This window comes from Prionailurus viverrinus, chromosome D1 (genome assembly GCF_022837055.1).
Source record: "Prionailurus viverrinus isolate Anna chromosome D1, UM_Priviv_1.0, whole genome shotgun sequence".
Classification (NCBI taxonomy): Eukaryota; Metazoa; Chordata; class Mammalia; order Carnivora; family Felidae; genus Prionailurus; species Prionailurus viverrinus.
This window is the reverse complement of record NC_062570.1, coordinates 66,409,675-66,429,338: the sequence shown is the minus strand read 5'-3', so window position 1 is coordinate 66,429,338 and position 19,664 is coordinate 66,409,675. Positions and strand designations below refer to the sequence as shown.

At 39.9% G+C, this 19,664-nt stretch overlaps 1 protein-coding gene across 5 annotated transcripts; it reads right to left on the bottom strand.

Annotated features, from left to right (window-relative positions):
• Positions 1–687: 687 nt before the first annotated feature.
• Positions 688–18,786, bottom strand: WEE1 (WEE1 G2 checkpoint kinase). Of its 5 annotated transcripts, none has more exons than XM_047878973.1 (12): positions 17,498–18,421; positions 15,809–16,014; positions 15,254–15,317; positions 14,896–15,068; positions 14,282–14,403; positions 10,521–10,667; positions 7,314–7,409; positions 7,141–7,226; positions 6,141–6,311; positions 5,895–6,040; positions 4,690–4,778; positions 688–815 (listed from the first exon to the last, which is right to left on the bottom strand). In XM_047878973.1, exons 1-12 carry the CDS (start codon positions 18,071–18,073, stop codon positions 739–741), a joined length of 1,953 nt encoding a protein of 650 aa, XP_047734929.1. In that variant the 5' UTR covers positions 18,074–18,421; the 3' UTR covers positions 688–738. The 5 variants fall into 5 exon arrangements, with proteins under 5 accessions (XP_047734929.1, XP_047734933.1, XP_047734928.1 ...); XM_047878972.1 differs by lacking the exon at positions 688–815 and adding an exon at positions 853–1,093 and having other exon boundaries at positions 17,498–18,784; XM_047878976.1 differs by lacking the exon at positions 688–815 and adding an exon at positions 1,100–2,024 and having other exon boundaries at positions 17,498–18,418.
• Between the last annotated feature and the right edge of the window lie 878 nt (positions 18,787–19,664).

The following is a 19,664-nucleotide window of genomic DNA, read 5'->3' as shown; positions in this document are numbered from 1 at the left end:
AAGAGTCAGAGGCTCAACCGACTGAGCCACCCAGGTGCCCCCCAAGGCAAACACTTTAAATTTGAATCCTGAAACTTTGTAGCAATATCATCTGGGAAATTCCTTTTACCTATCTAAATATCATGTGAAAAATGGGGATTTTGTCATAGTTTTTATGAGGATTAAATTATATGTTTGTAAAACACTTAGCACATAATAGATGATCAACAAGTGGTAGTGAAAACAGCAAAACCCAGTTCTCCTCTAACTATAGTCCTCTCCTCCCTTGCCCTTCTCTCTCAAGCCATATTCCTTGAAAATCATTTATACTTGTTGTCTCTATTTGCTCATCTCCCATTTATATCCCAATTCACTGTAATCTGGCTTTTGTTTACCCCTCTACTGAAACTGCTCACCAAAGATCTCCACTCTAGATGCCTTCAGGGAGCTTTGAGTCACTTCTTAATCTTTTCTGTATATAGTCACACTTAATTTCTCCTTCAAACTTCTCTTTTAGTTTCCATGACACCAGACTTCCCAATTTCCCCAATATTCAGACTGCCCCTTCTTTCTCTTTGTTGCCTGCACTCTTTCTTTTAAATAGTATTTATCAACTTCCACATGTCTTGAAAAAGCAGGCTTCTTTGCTATAACGTCTGAGTCAGAATTCTGTCTTTTCTACTTACCAAACTGAGTTCCTAAGTTATTTAACTTACCTCAGCCTCTTCATCTGCAAAAAGGTGACCTCTCTCTGGATAATCATCCTAATGGAGGCATTGTACACTGAACTTCCCATTGGCATAATGGATTGGTAGGCATAAATTGGAATTCCAGACCTGGAAACCCGTTTCATAAAAATGTCAAAACTCAAAACAAATATAATGCTCTTCAAAATATTTATTAACCATATGAAACTAAACAATATGAACTATGATATAAATGTTCCTTGAGGTATTTTTCTTCATAGGCTGGACTGGCCGAGGTTTCTTAGACTCTTAGTTTAATGAAGTTTGGACAGAACATGTCATCTTTTCCTGGTAAATCTTCCTAGAGCATACATAGATATTTTTCCTTACTCCAGAGACCTTTGAACTGCATTGAAAATTAGGGTCATCTGCCACAAAGAAAAAAAAAGTTCAATGATGTTCAGATGAATGCTCCTCAAAGTTTTTAAAAGCTTAATGTTGGGAAAGGGTAAGTTTCAATGATGTCTTACTCCTCCAGTTTTACAAAAATCTACCTTGCTGAGCTTCTGAGAGATTTCTAACAATACAACCAGGTTTGCAGGAGAAACTTCTAGATCCACTCACTCTGCAATGTCAAATCAGTTCATTGATGCTTTTTACGGTTCTACAAATGCCTTCAAAATACTGAATGAGGCAGGTTCCTCCAAATTCCTAGTTTCAGGCTTCACTTAGGATTTTCACAATATCCAAAACACTTTCAAAATTCTTTTTTGATCCATCCTCCTTGTCGACCGCTTTCATTGGCCTTTAAAAATTTCACAAATAAATATACCTTAAGGATGCAATGACTTATTTGATCTGTTGGCTAAAGTCAGGGAGATGCTTTGTGGAGATAACTGGGGAGGAAAACTACTCTAATGTCAGGATGCTGCTTCTGCTTTAAGAATTAGAAGACAGCTTAAAGCATTAAGCTGTTAGCAATATTTTAAATACCATTATTTCTTGACCTCTGGAACAGAGTGAAAATGAAAACCAAAGCTTCAGCATTGGCCCTTCAAGACATTAGCTCACTAATTAAAGGGGACTGCCTTGGATTCGTGGCAAGTTAATGTAAGGCAACAATTCCATTTGCACTCAACTGCAATGTAGGATTCCTCCTACCCAACTGCATAGTCAATATTTAAAATGCTTCTTCCTTACTAAAGTAAGCTTTCCAAAACAGTTTTATCTGTTACATATGTCTCAAAAAATAACAGGCATTTAACTTTGCATTCCAGTTAACTTTTCTGGAAAATTCTTCAATGCTTCAATATTAGCAGTTGTAGCTTCCTCCTGGTGTTATGCTAACAAGTTCTCATTCTGTTATAAAAACAAACAAAACCTGTTCAGTGTGCAGTGTTCCCAGCTAATGAAAACCCTATTCCCATGTGTCCATCCACATGTCCATCCCATGTGTCCTAGTTCAGGCCCTCTTTACTCTTACCCTGAGTCAGAACAATAGCTGTGAAACCAGTCTACATGTAATCCCCTGCATCTACTCACTGCTCTACCACCAGCATCTTCCCAAACTATGGAATTGTTCTTTGAGCTACCACTCTACCTGTAGAATCCCTCCAACATAGCACTTACTACATTTTACTGTCATTTTATGTTTACCTGGGTCTCCCCTATTTTATCCTGAGTACCAAGGGGCAAAGACTATTTTTTACTGGTCTTTGGGCTACTAATTAGCACATAGAAGGCACTCAATGTAAGTATCCTGTGGTGAATGAATATAAGCCCAACTCTCCTCAGCTTTCAAATGGTAAGAATTCCTTCTTAGAAAACCAATTTTTTCCTACTTAATCTAATATTCTTAAACAATATGTGAAAATTTTACTGCAAATATCAACTTGATGAAAAGCACCTGATTTTTTTTCTTTGAAGCTAGTGCACTTGAAAAATGCACCTTGACTTTGAGTGATCCCAATATACACCAATTATACTTTTTATAGCTTTGTCAGTGACTACTGAAATGTGTTACCTACTCGTCTTTGCAGCTTTTTAGGCTGTCACCCACACTGATCAGCTTTCTTCTCTACTGTTCCTGCCTACACTAATTCCTTTCACACCTCTAAAATGTGCTTTTTAGCATGCCATAGGCTTAAAAGCTGAATAAAGTTATTAGAAATGTTTATAGTGGGAAGAAATAGACCCTAATCAAACAAATTGTTTACCCATGATCAAAAAGCACAAGGATCTTGTAACATCTTTTTTTGTGTGTGTGTGACCTTACTCTGGTTCTAATCTACATCAGAAAAAGATGTCACGTAGAATTAGCACTGTTTATCACTTGAATCTGCACTCTTAATTCTTAAAAAATCCAGCCTAGTTCAACTGAGTTACAACCTCATTTTAAAGCTCTCTTCTGTGACTCAGCTCAAATTAGAAAATTATGAGTCATTACATCCACTTAATAATCTAAAGCTATTTTAACCTACATTATATTACATTTCTAGCAGATCAAATGTATAATATACAATGTGATGAACAAATATTAAATATGACAAATGAAAAACATTTATGATTGATGGACAAATTTTTCTTCAATCACAAAATGTAACTGATGTAGACTAAAGCTCATCATTAAACAATAAATGTTTCATATTCTATCAAAAATGTGTCCTCTGCTTTTAGTACTTTATATACATTATACTCTAAATGTTAAAATGTGATAGTAGACATAAAATAGTAGAAAACAGGCATCACAAGATTTAGACAATTATGGTAAGCTCAGAGTGACTTTTAATATGCCAATCAATGTTAGTAAAACACAAGTCAAGCAGACATGTGCAAACATGTTTCAAACCAAAATTAATAGGCAAACATACGACAGACAAATTCTATGTTGTTTTTGCTTCTGTAATGTCTGGTTAGCCAGTATTATTAGTCAAATGGCTAATCATTGATAAAATATATTTTGTGAAAAGCTTGGAATAGTCAGAAGTCATTCTGGCATTACAAACAGCTATGTACACTATCGCCAAGATTAGTTTATATACACAAATATTGAAGAGAAACCGGGGAAAACATTTAAAAACAGACTAACAATACAATCAAGTACAAAACTTGGGTGGAGGGAGAGAACATTTTTAAAAAGGGTCAGGGAAGGGCATTATCAGGAAAAATTACAAAACCAGTAATAATTATACTACATTAATACAGCAATCCAAAAGGGAAAAAAAGGTGCATTACTCCAATGCACTAGCTTCAAAGTTCAAAGGAAAAAAAGGCAAATAGCTGCTTGTCATCAAGAGCAGCTACATATTTCACATAATTGTTTTCCAAAAAAAGCCTATTAACAACAATGATTGTTTAATGCTACAATTTTACAGCAAGGACAAAACTAAAATAGCAGCAAATTCACAAGGCAATACTTCCACAGAATTATCATTCCATGGTTCATGCAGTGCCTACAAAGTGCTCCCAGTTGGATATACAAGTATAATTCACAATTAAAAAAAAAAAAAAAAGAAATATAAGATTGACACACAGGTACACTGAAGGCTGAGTAGTACTGAGTCTCTTAGCATTTCCCTTTTCAAAGGGAGAATATGTTTGTAATAAAGCCCTTGAGTCCTTTTTACAGGTCACTACAGGGAAAGTCACCTTTTATTACAATGCAACAGCAAACCATAAGCAGCACACCACCACAGTGGTTAACCCTGGAAAGGCTGGTGTAACATCCAACAGTGACTGACATCCTACAGAAGACAGACTAGTAAGACTAGACGAAAGCCTGATATAGCACTGGTCAAAATACAGCTTTCAACTGTAATTCACAAGTAAAAGTCCTAAAGGTATTTCAGTAAAACTACTGACACCGACTGAGAAAGTAATTTGCAAACTGGATTCTAGCAGTGATTTCAACCTAGCTTCCTCTTGTCACAGTTTTTTGGGGGAGGTGGGAAATGAGTAGTTCAGTATATGGTAAGGCTGACAGAGCGGTTCATTTTCTTTCCAATAAGTCGAGATGTTCTATTACTCTGGGTGGTGGACCTAGTGGTCATCCGATCAGTGAAGAGTGCTCTTTCCTCAGCTGCAGCTTTTGCCATCTGGGCTTTCTTGAGTTCTCTAAGAACATAAAAATAGGAAACAAGACTTTTCACCTATTGTTTTAATCCCAGGAAGGGATCATAGGAGGCCAAACATATAACTATATTGTCAGTTGGGAGATCTTAGCATGTCATCATTATTCTAAAGATATAACTGAGGAAAAAACTACAATATTAACTTTGCTTTTGCTCAAACAACTTAAATTTATGATTTTATTTTGTGCTTTCAAAATTAAAATATCATATACACTTGAACACAAGTAATAAAAATGCTAATAAAGAGGACACTGAATCTTAAATAATTTCAAACAACACTACTAATTCATATTGTGAAACTATATATAATAGAGATAAAAGGAAAATTCTACTTCCTATTTGTATGAACTATGATGGCTATCAAACTAGTGGCAAATAAACCTTTTAATATTTCAAGACAGTTTTATTAGATTAAAATCAGCAATAAAGCAAATGAATTAGAATTAACATTCCAATCATTTTAGTGAAAATATCAAAGGTCATTCAGATCAAATATGAGACTCATTTACTAACCTAATTGACATGAATTTAATCCTTTCATAAAAATAAATAGAAAAAATGAAGGAAAATGTTGATTTATGGTGAGCGTTTAGGGGGGAAAAAACCTGTACAGGCTCACTTAGCTTTTGCCAAAGGGATTGGGGATTATTACCACTTGCAAATACTTGCTAGTCTTAAAAATTTTTAAGTCCAGGGGTGCCTGGGTGGCTCAGTTAAGCATCTGACTTCAGCTCAGGTCATGATCTCACAGTTCATGAGTTTGAGCCCCACATCGGCCTCAGAGCCTGGACCCTGCTTCGGATTCGGTCTCCCTCTCTCTCTGCCTCTCCCCCACTCACACTCTGTCTCTCTGTCTCTCTCTCTCAAAAAATAAAATAAAATAAAATAATTAAAATTTAAAAAATTTCTTAAGTCCCTAATTTCAAAGTTGAGGAACAATACAAATTAATAGATCACAAACACTAATTTAAGGCAGAAATCCCCAAATTTTAACTGTATAGCATACCAGACCACCAGAGCCTTCACTGACAAAAAGCCTAAGTCATCTCAGTAAAATTTGAAAATGAAAGTTAAAACATTCCAAAAAACCCTCACTTACTTCTGCAAAAGTGAATTTTTGAATTTTTCAGCATTCAATTCTATTCGTAATTGTTCTGCACTTTTTCTAGAAGCAGATAGCAATACTGAATGTTTTACCAGTGCCATTGCTGAAGGTCTTTTCTCTGGGTCTGGATGAATCATAACCTTAAAAAGAGAAGTAAAATTAAGGTAAAGACAGGCAATTTAATAAAACATTAAACCATTTCAATAAAAAGTGCTTTATATACAAAAAAAAAATGCTCACTTTTAGCAACTCTGTAAACTCTTGGGAAAGCACTTGTGGAATGCGAGGTAATCTACCCTGTCTGATTTCATGCCATTGATCTCCATTTCTAGGAAGAGGTTCAGCACCAGCAGCACATACCACTGTGAGGGCAAGGGCAAAAATATCCGCTTTTGGTAGATGGGTATAGTTCTGTAAAATTAAAAAAAAAAAATTTTTTTTTAATATAAAAATACCCAAAATAAGGTAAAATTACAATGATGGCTTAAGTGAGAAATAGAACTAAATTGAAATATCCAATGCCACATTTAACTTTTAAGACCTATTCAGAGAAAAAGCTAAATTTGAGGAGTTTTTTTTTAATTACAAAGTAATACATACTTTGGGAGGGGAGTGGTAAATACATTTCTAAAAGTAAATGCCTTCTCTTTTTCAGTGGTTTGATTCAACTCTTAGAAACTCCTATCCTTCTGGGGGCATTCATATGAAAACACAAAACACGTATATATGGACAGGTTACAAATATACATACACGTATAAAAAGAACAATGGGATCGTACAATTTATCTGTTCTACATGTTCCACTTGCATTCAAAACTCTTACCACGAAATATTTTGTCACTTTTTTTTTTTGGTCACACTCTTTTTGAAACAGTACTATTAACTATATGTCATTATTTATTTTTGTTCCCTTACTGCTAAACACTTACTTACATTGTTCCCAAATGGGAATTCTGGATCAAAGGGTACAGGATTTTAAAACATTGATACAAACTCTTTGATCTCCAAAAAGGCTATGGCATTTTATAGTTCTAATAGTAATGTATGAGAAATTCTCTTTTACCACAACTCCACCATTGTTGAATACTATAAATCTCTGCCTTTACTGAATTTTGCTAAATTAAATACCCAGCTAATGGTTTTGGCTTTTTTTTTTTGACCATTTTACCTATTATTAGCTTAAAAATTTAATGTCTGCATTGTTATAAAGCAAACAGGATTATTAAAGAAAAAAAACTACCTCCTGCAAAACTTCATTAGCAAGAAAACGGCTATCACCCTCTTCAACTTGTGGACTAGAGATCCTTGTTACATGACCAAGATCACCTATAAGTATTAAAAAAAATAGAGTCAAGAGTTAAACAACCTCTTACTTTATTTTAAGGTGATAATCTGGTCATCTTTTTTTCTTACCTATTTTAAACATTACTTTGTTTGATGCCCAGTCATCTTCATCTCCTTCTTCAGAGGCAGCATTTGGGATTGAGGTTCGAGATATGAAAATATTACCTGTCAAACAATTAAATATGTAAGCTGCACTAACAATTAATACTATAACCAAAGCTCAAAAAACAAGGCCGTGCAACAGAATCATCGCAAAAGCTTTCAAATACAGATTCTCATATGTTCTACCCCAAAAGCCAATGAGAGTAAGAATTTCAGGGGATAGGAACTGGGGTTGTATTTTCTAGGAACATATTTTCTTGCCTAGTACTGATCTTTGAACACTTGGAAACTACTGCATTAGACCCTTGTCATCTACACATTGATCTTCGGCTTTAACTACTTAGAAACAATACAAAAAGTAATAATGTAGTAATTTGTGATGCTACAAAATTATAAATTTTAACCTAATGCTACAGGCTGGTGCAAAACATACAAATAATGGAACTTGAATTTGGCTAACCATACAGCATCTACATCCCAATGTAGCTCTGTGGTTCATTTCTGCTGTACACATATTTTTCTTTAAATTCTAGTAAGTTTATGATTGACATAAGTTTCAGTGACAGTTTTCACTTTAACAGTTCTACCAATGTAATACTGAGTTCATAAATGTTATATTTACTGAAGTCGTCTTTCCAACTTCACTTTATTTATAGGACAACTTACTTTACGATGGTATTTGTGAATTTGAAATTTTAAAATTCACATGCCTTAATGTTTTCAACTTTTGGTACCTATAAGGGTCCACTGTGTTCGTCTGACACTTAATACAAGGTGTGAGTGATTTAAATCTTACTAATTCATATTTACTGCCTTCAGTCCAAATATTATATTTTCCCTTTTGAAAATAAAAATCTGAGTTGTTTACACATAGGTAAGAAATTCTTCATGTAACTTACAGAATTAAAGTAGGTTGTGTAAAATGATTTAATTTCTCATAAATCACACATTTCCACAGACAAAAAAACAAAAACCAAAAAACTTCATTAAAGTCAACTTAAAAACACCTAGCTATGGGGTGCCTGGGTGGCTCAGTCAGTGAAGCATCAGACTTTAGCTCAGGTCATGGGCTCATGAGTTCTGTGCTGACAGCTTAGAGCCTTCCTTGGATTCCGTGTCTCCCTCTCTCTCTGCCTCTCTCCCACTTGTGCTCTGTCTCTCAAAAATAAATAAACACTGGGGGTGCCTGGGTGGCTCAGTCGGCTAAGTGTCCGACTTTGGCTCGGGACACGATCTCACAGTCTGTGAGTTCAAGCCCTGCATTGGGCTCTGTGCTAACAGCTCAGAGCCTAGACCCTGCTTTGGTTTCTGTGTCTCCCTCTCTTTCTGCCCCTCCCCTGCTCTGTCTCTCTCTCTCAAAAATAAAAACATTAAAAAAACTTTAAATAAATAAACATTAAAAAAAAAAACCACACACACACATCTAGCCTAAAATTCATACTTGAATTCATCAACCTTTTATAACTTCCACTTTGTAGGAAATACAGAGGAAAGAGGAATAAGCTAAATGATGCAAGGGAGGGGCACCTGGGTGACGCAGTCGGTTAAGCGTCTGGCTTTTGGTTTTGGCTCAGGTCATGATCTCATGGTTTAGGGAGTTCAAACCCTGCACTGGCTCTGTGCTGACAGTGTGGAGTCTTCGTGGGATATTCTCTCTCTCTCTCTGCCCCTCCTCAGCTCATGCTGTCGCTCTCTCTCAAAAATAAATAAGCTTTAAAAAATTATAAAAAATTATGGCGCCTGGGTGGCTCAGCTCGTTGGGCATCTGACTTCAGCGCAGGTCACGATTTCACAGTTTGTGGGTTCAGGCCCTGCATCTGGCTCTGTGCTGACAGGTCAGAGCCTGGAGTCGGCTTCTGATTCGGTGTCTCCCTCTCTCTCTGCCCTCCCCCATCCACGCGCTCTCTCTCTCTCTCAAAAATAAACATTAAAAAAAAAAAAAAAAAAAAAAGGATAGAAGTAGATGCAACACATAGTCCTGAAATGGATACTAGTATGGACAAATCAGCCATCAAGAACCTGCGACACCTGGGGAAAATTTACGCATGATCTGGGTATTAAAGGAGATGAAAATTTACTGAAACAAAAAGGTAGAGGTGACATATGACAAGTTTTAAAACAGTATGTACATTAAGAGGTTATTTTAACAAAATGAGAGGGATTTGCACTAAAATGCCATTGTAGCATGCACTTGCATCTTTTTAATGTAAGATAATCATACTGCATGTGCCATTTGTTTTCTGCATAATACAGTAACACTTTCATGGTATATAGGCTAGAAATACCACCATGTTTGTATAGCACTTAAGTTTCCAAAAACATGTTCACATATCTCATTTGATTCTAACAACCCCATTACCAGTACCAGCATTACTTTAGGATTATGGTTCATAGCCTAGCAGAAGAGAAGGTCTTTAATTTTTTTTTTAATGTTTATTTATTTTTGACAGAGAGAGAGAGAGACAGAGCATGAGCAGGAGAGGGGCAGAGAGAGAGGAAGACACAGAACCCGAAACAGGCTCCAGGCTCTGAGCTGTCAGCACAGAGGCTGACACAGGGCTCGAACTCACAGACCGCGAGATCATGACCTGAGCCGAAGTCGGACGCTTAACCGACTGAGCCACCCAGGCACCCTAGAAGAGCAGGGCTTTAAACAACAGATTCTCAGTCTCCCAATCAGAGTACTACCTAGTTCATGACTATACAGTTCCCATAAGACGTGGCAAATTTTTCCAACTTTTAATAAAAATTAGTTTATTGTCTCAAATATTTTGGGATAACAAGGGAAAAGGTGTCTGGAAATCATAAAATACTTACATGTGGCTCAAAGTTCTTTTAAAACTAACAATGAAAAAACACAGTAAGATATATGTATATATACACATACATAAAGTTTATTTATTTTGAGTGAGTGAGAGAGAGCGCGAGCTGGGAAAGGGCACAGAGGGGGAGAGAATCCCAAGCAAGCTCTGTGATGACAGCGCAGAGTCTGATTGTGGGGCTCAAACTGACAAACCATGAGATCATGACCTGAGCCAGAATCAAGAGTCAGATACTTAACCAATTGAGCCACTCAGGTGCCCCATGGACGTGTATGTTTTCATGTTGTTTTAATGAAATCATTTATTCTCTATAACACTAAAGAACACAGGTCAGAGAATTTGTAATACTTACTAGGCTTTATATCCATGTGAACCAAAGACATTGAATGAATATACCTCAAGCCCCGGCCAACTTGCAAAAGGAGATCCTTCAACTCTGCTTCTGTAAAGTAACTCATGCTTCTATAGTTTTCACTTATGGCATCAGCTAAACTTCCACCTAACGAACATGGAAAAAATTAGCAATTTCTTCTTTCTGAAATATTTTTCTCCATCTTTACTGAATGGTCACAAACTCAACAAAGTGACATTTTATAGGACCTATTCCCTCCTCCTTGTTTGTGATATCAAAATCTTACTCTTTCAACAGGTAATATACTCACATAGGTACAAAATATAAAGTCTCTGTGTCATCCAGATACCCCAGCATCCTACCTGGTTCTTTTTCCCAGAATAAACCAATGTTATTTGTTTCTTATATATCTTTTTCAATTCCTTTTTACACAAATGGTAACATTTTCATGATCTTGAAGATCATTCTTTACTAATACACAAAGACTACCTTGTTCTCTCCTAAGTCTCTATACAATTCCACTGTATAACTGAATGGTAAGGAACTAACCAATCTCCTGAGGAGCATTTTAAAATAATTTCCTTTGCTACTATATACTACGGTCTAAGAAATAACTTTGTACATTGGTCATACAACATACATTTAATATATCTCATAGAAAAAAAAACTACTGGCTTTTAGAGTATGTATAATCATAAAATAATACTAGTATGTGGCTCAAGCGTGTGTGTGTGTGTGTGTGTGTGTGTGTGTGTGTGTGTGTGTGAGAGAGAGAGAGAGAGAGATACTATCTTATATACAGGATAAATTTTTATAGCTAAGAGGGTTTTGGAAGACAAATCTGGGGCAATTTTACTTACACACACACAATCCCCCATAGAGAAGTCTGTACTAATGTACACTCCCATCATTAATATATGAGAATACTTGTTTTCCCACACCCTTGACAGTAGTCTATAAATTTTATAGGTAAAAAACAGTGTCTTAGTATAGTTTTAACTTGCTTTTATAGAATCAAACCAACCAGCTAATTTGTTTATACTTTTTAAAAACTTTGTAAGTTTATACAAGTTTTATTAAAAACATTATAAGTTTATAACTTATCTCAAAGGAAAAGAGGAGTTATACAAAGCAAAACAAAACAAAAACCAAAACAAACCACATCTGTTTAAAGCTTAGTTAGGAATAATAAAATCAGAGCCAGGGTAATAAAATCAGGGAGGTATACTGATACATGTTGTTAGTCAGGAAAGGCTAAATAGCACAATGTCCAATGTGTTTTAAAAATAAAAATAAATCACACACCTCGATATTTTAGGCTTAAGTATGTTCTCCATACTTGTACAAATTTTGAACTTCAGGAAAAAGAGGGCTTAGAAGAGAGGTCAATAAGCTTGTCAGACAAGTGGGCTTGAAGTCCTAGACCAAGTTTAATAAGATAGAATACAGCTGCTTTTTAGTGGGTCCAGCACCTATAGCTAGGCCAGTTCCTTCTATCTCATTGCTGAAAGAAAGAGAGAGGTGAGAGAAGAGCAAGACACTCAACTGATATTTCAGGTTCTCTTCCCCTATCCATCAACATTTTTCCACACTTGTTTACCATGGGTAAAAATTTCAGTCTCTCACCAAACCCAGACAAAAGACTTAAAATGCAAATGAGTGTTTGAGATAATAAAGAAACTTAGTCACGGTAAAGGATATCAGTTAATCACCATGTACAAATGAAATAACAGAATCATTTCCCTGTGAAACTATGGAAAAGGATTTGAAGATCAGGTCTATTATTAGGACATTCAAAGTTTTATGTGGAGAGAAGAATGGTGGCAAAAGGACACAAAAAAAGTTTACAAATGTATCTAGATCGCCTTATTTGCTTTCATCTACATAGAATGAACTATACTGAGGCAATCCTGTTTCACACAGGTCTATTTATTTTTTAAAGATCTGTATATTCTTTGTTTTATACTGTTCCAAAATAATAAACTACTTCAGAAGATTATTTTATAATTTAACTTTATACCAGGACAAAGTTTTGTTTTTGTTAGGACAAAGTCTTCATAATGAGAGGTTAGCAAGACAACTCACCTCTCCCTATCCCCCCAGGACCAAGAGTTTTCTCAAAATTATTTGAATTACACCACCACATATTTATTTGGTAGATTGTTACAAATTTGTGATCCCGGACTGCTACGGAAATCCTTGTTAAGAGGACCAGCCACATCAAAGTGAGAGAAAGAAACTAGAAGATGGCATCTAGCAAACACGGAGTAGAGAAGACATGGTCAGACAGCCCTATATTAAGTACAGTAACTGAAAAATGAAGGTTAAAAACCGGAAGAGTCCACAAGGCCATGAGAGACAGATACACACATATTTTGATGATATGAATAGAAACATTTCAAGAGATGTGTGAAACAAATTAGCAGCAATGCTGTATACTGAGCACTTAATTCTTTCAAGTGTAGAGAATAAAATGACAGTTCAGTAAATAAGGCATGAGAAAAGGCTCTTTTACTTCTGTTTTGTTCAATGTTTTTAAATACTGAAAATCTGAATCCACTACCTACACCACTTATTTATTCACAAGCTATGAGATGGCTGGTCTTATTTAAGGAAAAAATAACGAAAGTCAACAAAAATAAGTAACACAAACATAAATCATTGTTAATCACCTCTCAACTGTTCACTAAATTCTAAATTCTCTACTATTCAAATATACAGAAATGGAAATCCAGTGTATATAATGTTTTACCTATTTAATAACAGGTATTTACAAGAATCAGAATTGAGACCAGGGTTTTGACTAAGGTTTAATGAAAAAAGGGGGAACCAAGTTGGTCCTTGAAAGACTTGCTGAAATCGAAAGCTCTCCAGAAGTCCAAAATTGAACTTCTATAGATGCTTATTTTGTTGGTTTGGAGGGGAAATGAGGGAGAGAGGCGAACGAAGCTAGAGAACTAAAAGAGTTTAACATAATAAAAAAAGTCTGAGTGGATTCTAGTGGTACACTAGGCTGGATAAACGGGAATGGGGGCAAGATTATAGAATACTTTGGACAAATGGCTGAAGTTAGAACAATGGAGAGTCACTGTCACTGGTTTAAACCAGTATCAGTTTTAATAGCACATAAAATGAAATGGAAAAGGAAGACTAGATGCATTGAACCTGCGTTATTAACTACTATATCCCACATACACTATGCTACATGCTAGGGATGCTAAAATACATATGGCAAGTCCACTGTCCTCTCCAAATCAGTGTGACTAACATGCACACAATATGCACAATTCTACTACTGAGGTAAAAGGGACAACGTTTACAATTTTTACCTAACATCAAGGTAGGCAATGAACTTGAAATTCATGTTAGGCTCCTTGATCTTTGCATTTTAATAAAAGGGGGGAGCGCCTGGGTGGCTCAGTTGGTTGGGTGGCCGACTTCAGCTCAGGTCATGATCTCACGGTTTGTGGGTTCAAGCCCCGCATCGGGCTCCGTACTGACAGCTCAGAGCCTAGAGCCTGCTTCGGATTCTGTCTCTCTCTCTCTCTCTCTCTCTCTCCCCTGCTCGCACTCTCTCTCTCTCTCTCTCTCAAAAATAAACGTTAAAAAAAATTTTTAATAAAATTTAATTTAAAAAAATTTATAAAAAAAGAAATAAAAGAAACACAGAGTTAAAGTAGGATTTCAGATAAAAATAAGCATTTCCTCGGTGTTCATTTTTCTGAACTCACAAGTTTCAAACAGAACAATGTATTACTCACCATTACAATACTCATTCTGTATAAGCATATGATCATCTTCTGCCCATGCAGAGAAATATCGAACTACATGAGAATGTTGTCCAAGCACTGCATGGGCATACACTTCCCTCAAAGCGTTCTGCCTAGGAGAAATTTGACATTGATAGAATGGTACGTCATTTTTATTCAAGCCTAAACTGAATTAATTTATCTGAAACTTCATAAAAGAAACTTGACTTGTTATCTATCATTATGCTGAAGAAATAACTTCCTTGAGAGGGAGGGTGTTAAGACTCTGTACCAGATTTTTCTAAAGGCTTCCATTAAAGAAAAATGCTAGTTACAAAGAAGGAACCTTGCTGGCCCTAGGACTCGGGAAAAACAAAACTCCATTTTACTGTGAATTCATGGATGCTCCCAGAAAAAAGAAATCTAAGTTAGCCTTCAAAATCAGACTACTCATATTATTTTACCAAGTTCAGTAAGAATTAATGGCACAAAATGAAAAGGATCTGATTAAATTATTATGGCTTCTCAAAAGTGAGAGAATTAATTTCACTACTTGGTTATGTAAAATCTTAACATTTGCAACACCACAGGGAATAAGAGTAAAAGACAAAAATTTTAATACGTACTCATCAACGGAGCCAGCCAATGGCTTTTTTGATCGCTTAATGGCATAAACGCATCCATCCAGCCTCTTCACACACTTAAACACAGAACCAAATTCTCCAGAGCCAATTTTCTCTAGCTCATGAAATTCTGTTGTATACCGTGACTTCATATTGCTTTCAGTAATTGTGATTCTCTGCAATAAGGGGTATATTCACAAAGACATGAAAATGATTTTTTGCTATAATAGCCCTATGTGTGAAATTTAAAAATCATTACGTTTTGTTTGAATGCGTATTTAACATGTATATATGGTTACTTGTTAAGTAAGAAGTCGAAAATGAAATTTCAGAAACAATAAAAAAATAAAAAGCTATTTACTTTAGCAGGTCTTGTTTCATCTTCAAACTCATAATCACTGGCTTCCATATCTTCACCACAAGAACTGGAAAACATTATGTATGTTTCCATCAGTAGATCTGACAGACACATCAACTAGAGATCCAAAACTTTATCTGATAGATGTACAGTGAAAATGCATTTTAATGAATAAAAACAGACAAGAAAGCACTTAATTTTGTAATCACAAGATATACCTCAGCTGATTAAAATGCTGTCCCTACTGAAAAAAAAATGCAGATTAACTACAAGCCAATACCACTGCACATATCAAAATTTAAGTCTTTCTAAATAATAAATAACTCTCTTTGCCTGCTTCATTTTGACACCAGATTTCCTACAAGCCATCTAGGCTTTTTATTCCTTCCTTTCTTACACTACTTCTTCTCCACAGCTGATTACTTCCTACCTGCCTCTCCTGGGAAGCAAGTGCTAGTAACGAAAAATTTCAATTTCCATGTCATTCAGATGCAATTAAATTTTGATAAGTACCACAATCAACCTTGGATGGTTAGGGAACCAAACTAAATAACTTACTCATTCCAATGTGTTCGCTTTCTTCTACGACACTGTCCTGAGGAATGAAGTAACACAGAATCTGGGGTAAAAGGATTAATATTCACTTGAGGAGTCTGTCGCATGTCAAATTCCCTTTTTCCTGATTTTTCTGTATCCATGAACAAAGAACCACCTCGGAGTTTAACAGAGCTGGAATCGATTCCTCGAGCTTTGGAGAGCAAACTCTAGGGCAGGAAAAGTAAAATTTTAGTATCTAAATTCTATAGACCGCTTTCTCAACCCAACCTTCAACAAGCCTTTCTCATGGCTGATAGTGTAGGTCAAAGCAACACACAATCCACCACATCTCAAGCAAAATAAACAGTGCTTAACTTGAACAGTGAAAGGTGGATACCAGTCACCTTTTCTGAAAAAGACAGCCACATAAAATAGGTCTCTAACACTAGAAAGAATAGAAATGCAGACTAAAATTAAGTTTATTCTAGAGTCTAAAAGTTAAACTCTTTCAATCCATCTAAAAATACAAAGCAGTCAGGGAGCCCCATAAAAGCTCCCTCCCGCCGCCCCCCCCCCATCCAAATAGGGCTTTCAAAACCAACTTCGCTGGACTCCTTCCCACGCTTCTAAAGGGATCTTGCCTTGGGCATGTCCTTAATACACAAGATCACTCAAAAAACAAAAAAACAAAAAAAACCACACTTCTTCCCAAGGTCTAGGATTAACCGCACGGAACCCGACTCACTTACAAGGTCCATTTTCCATATTACTCTTATAAACATGATACTTGTCCTCATTTCAGGTAGGGTTCATTTTAAAATCTGTTACTTCTCAAGTTCCACAAGTGGCATCTGCATACTCACTTGCCACTCAAAAACAGGTGCTGAACACCTCCTTCATTGTGATACGTTATCAGCAGTTTGAAAGCACAAGGGTCCAAACAACACCACCACTGCTGGCTTTAACAGTTGGGTTGTCCCCAGTCATTAGTCAGGCTGACCACACATAGGCACTGCAAACCCAAGGGTGTAAACAAACGCTTACCCGATAAATATGCACGGATAGATTCTTAAAAGCTACCCTGAATTAAGGAATCTTTACGACTGGAAATGCTTGGAAGGCCAGCCTTTCCTCCCAAGTCGAAGCGCAGTCACCCTGCATACCTCCAACTTAACCCCTTAAGGCCACATGACACGAAACGGTAAGCGCATGAAAAAATTTTTTAACCGAACTCCTGAGTGTGCCGCCCAAATTACAGGGCCCCTCACTGCGTTTAAAAGGCACCATATGGCTGCCGCCCTCGGGAGTGTCAGGTGGCCACGCCAGCACCGCTCCAACATCTTTCCAAACCACGTTATATCAGGGCCACACGTTATATCAGTGCCACACTCCGGGCTGACACGCTCGGCACGGCCCCGACTCGACCGGCGTGAAATCGTCAGCCACCTGGACGGCGCCGATCTTGAAAGATGAAGAAGTTCCAGAAGAGGCCCATTGTTCAGTTACATAATCTTAACGGACAACTTCTGGGCAGGGCCAAAAAGAGGGGCTGCCAACTTTTTGTTGCGGCTCAGGGGAGCGAGTGGGGGTGCGGCCGGGCGGTTATGTAACCGAATCCGGGGAGCGCCGCGCTCGGCTCCTGGCGCCGCGGCCTTTTTAAAAGGCTGGGCGGGCGCGGGCTCGGGGCACCCGGGCCCCGCGTCCTCTCACCTTGGGCGTGTGCGGCGTGTCGAAGAGCCGCAGCTTGCGGAAGGTCTTGTGCGGCGGCGTGCCGGGGTGGTCCGGCGGCGGCGAGCAGGGGCCCTCGCTAGCCCGGCGCGCCCCGCAACCGCGCGGGGACGCGTCCCCCGAGCCGCCGCAGCGCACCGGCGAGAACGAGCTGCCCAAGAAGTAGGCGGCTGCCGGCGACTTGACCGGCGATGAGGAGCCGAAGCCCTCCTCCTCCCATGAGTCGCCCTCGGCCCCGCCGCCCGCCGCGTCCGCGCCCGGACAGGCGCCTCGCAGCAACATGTCCTCCTCCAGCTCCCCGGGGCTGCCGGGGGCCGGGCCGGGCGAGCGGCGGCGCTCGGGCCCGGGCTCTGTGGGGCTCCGCGCGGGCGGCAGTGGAGAGTCAGGCTCTTGAAAGGCCGAGTCCTCCCCCGTGCTGTGGCCGCTGCCCTCCTCCTCTTCCTCCTCCTCCTCCTCCTCACAGTCGCTACAGGGCGAGAAGATCAGCTTCTGCCGCAAAGTGCAAGAAGCCCCGGGACGGCGGGGCGGCGGCGGCTGCTGCCGGCTTAGGAAGCTCATCTCGCCCTGGGGCCGGGGCCGAGGACCGGAGAGCCGAAGCCCGCGGAGTCTAGGACTCGGGACGGCCTAGGGGGCGGGTCCGCCACGTGCGACTGGGCGCGCCTGGTCGCCCCGGTGGCGGACTTGCGCGGCGGCGGGCTGCGGCTCCGGAGCGCTCGGGACTGCGGGCGGCGGTGGCGGGGGTCGGCAGCGGCGGCGCGGACTGTCCAGCGGAGGCGGGGCGGCCCGGGCGCCGAGGCTGGTGTCCCCGCAGGTCCAGCCGCAGGTTCGGGCTCCGCGGCTTCCCGCGACCGTTAACCACGTGAGTGCCCAGCCCACCAATCCCCGCCCAGCCCGGGGTTTGAAAAAAAAGGAGGGCGCGACGTAGCCCGCGGGGGAGGGATCAGCTACGCGATTTTGGCGCGAACCCGCTGGCTCCGCCCGCCCTCTGCGGCCCGGCCTGGGCGGGCGGGGCGCCACGGGCCTATGAGGGAGTCCGACCTCCGGGAACCCAGCCGGGCACCGCCCGGTCAGGGCCGGACGGGGCAGCCGAGGCGGCCCTCTGGGAGGAGCGAAGGGTGCTAGGTTCGACTAGGCCCAGCCGAACGCCACCCTGGAGGCGGCTTGCTCGCGGTACCTCAGCGCTCTCGGGTCTGAGGTGGGGGCCAGGGAACACTCCTGGGTTCCTCCGGGTCGGGGCGAGCCGGAAACCACCGTGGCTCTCCTGCCAGTCCCGTGTCCTTTCGGTGCGAGCCGCTGGGGGCGTTGTAGGCGTGGCTGTAGGCAGTCACGTTCCCCGGTAGAGGTTTGAGCCGGAAATGGTGACTCGGGCCTCTGGAGCTTTGCGAACTGAGCGCGTTGCTTAGGCCGGACCCAGAAATCAGCAGGAAGGCCCACAGACGAGAGTCGGAGGCGGGGAAACGGCTGTGGGGAGGGCCTGTGGAGCCTCAGTTTCCCCCCAGGGTGGCTGTTAGGGTCGGGTGTGTCCCCAGCGAGGTGAGTTCCCCCAAGCTGTGGCAGTCCACCCGAGAGTTGTCCAGAGTAAATACCAGCGGCACCAACAGTCGGCCCCAGCACGAAACCAAGTGCTCACCACGCGGCCACGGTGTTTATATTTGTTTGCCAGCACGTGGGCAAGTGTTGGCAAAACGGATTGGCCCACCTCACAGCAAACTTAAATGCACCTTGAGAAGAAATCACTCTAGTGCCCGGTCAAACTGTGATCTCGTCTGCCCTTTAGAGTCGCACAGGAAAGTTTCTGGAATTTTTCAGTTGTAAATAACCCCGTGATGAATATTCTGACTCCTCGCGTGGTTTTTTGTCTCTGTGTTCTTTGAGGTTTTTTGTTGTTTTTTTTTTTAAAGATAGATTCATAGAAGTGAGAATTACTAGGTCAAAGGATATAAACTGCCAGACTGACCTCCAAAAGAAAACAATTTACGTTCTCATTAGCAGTGGATTAGTGTACGCTGCTCATGAATTCTGGACATAAGTGGATATTTAATGTTTGTTAATGTAATTTTTTTTAACGTGTTGTTGTTTGTTTTTTGAGAGAGAGAGAGAGAGCAGGGGAGGGGAAGAGATGGGGGACACAGGATCTGAAGTGGGCTTT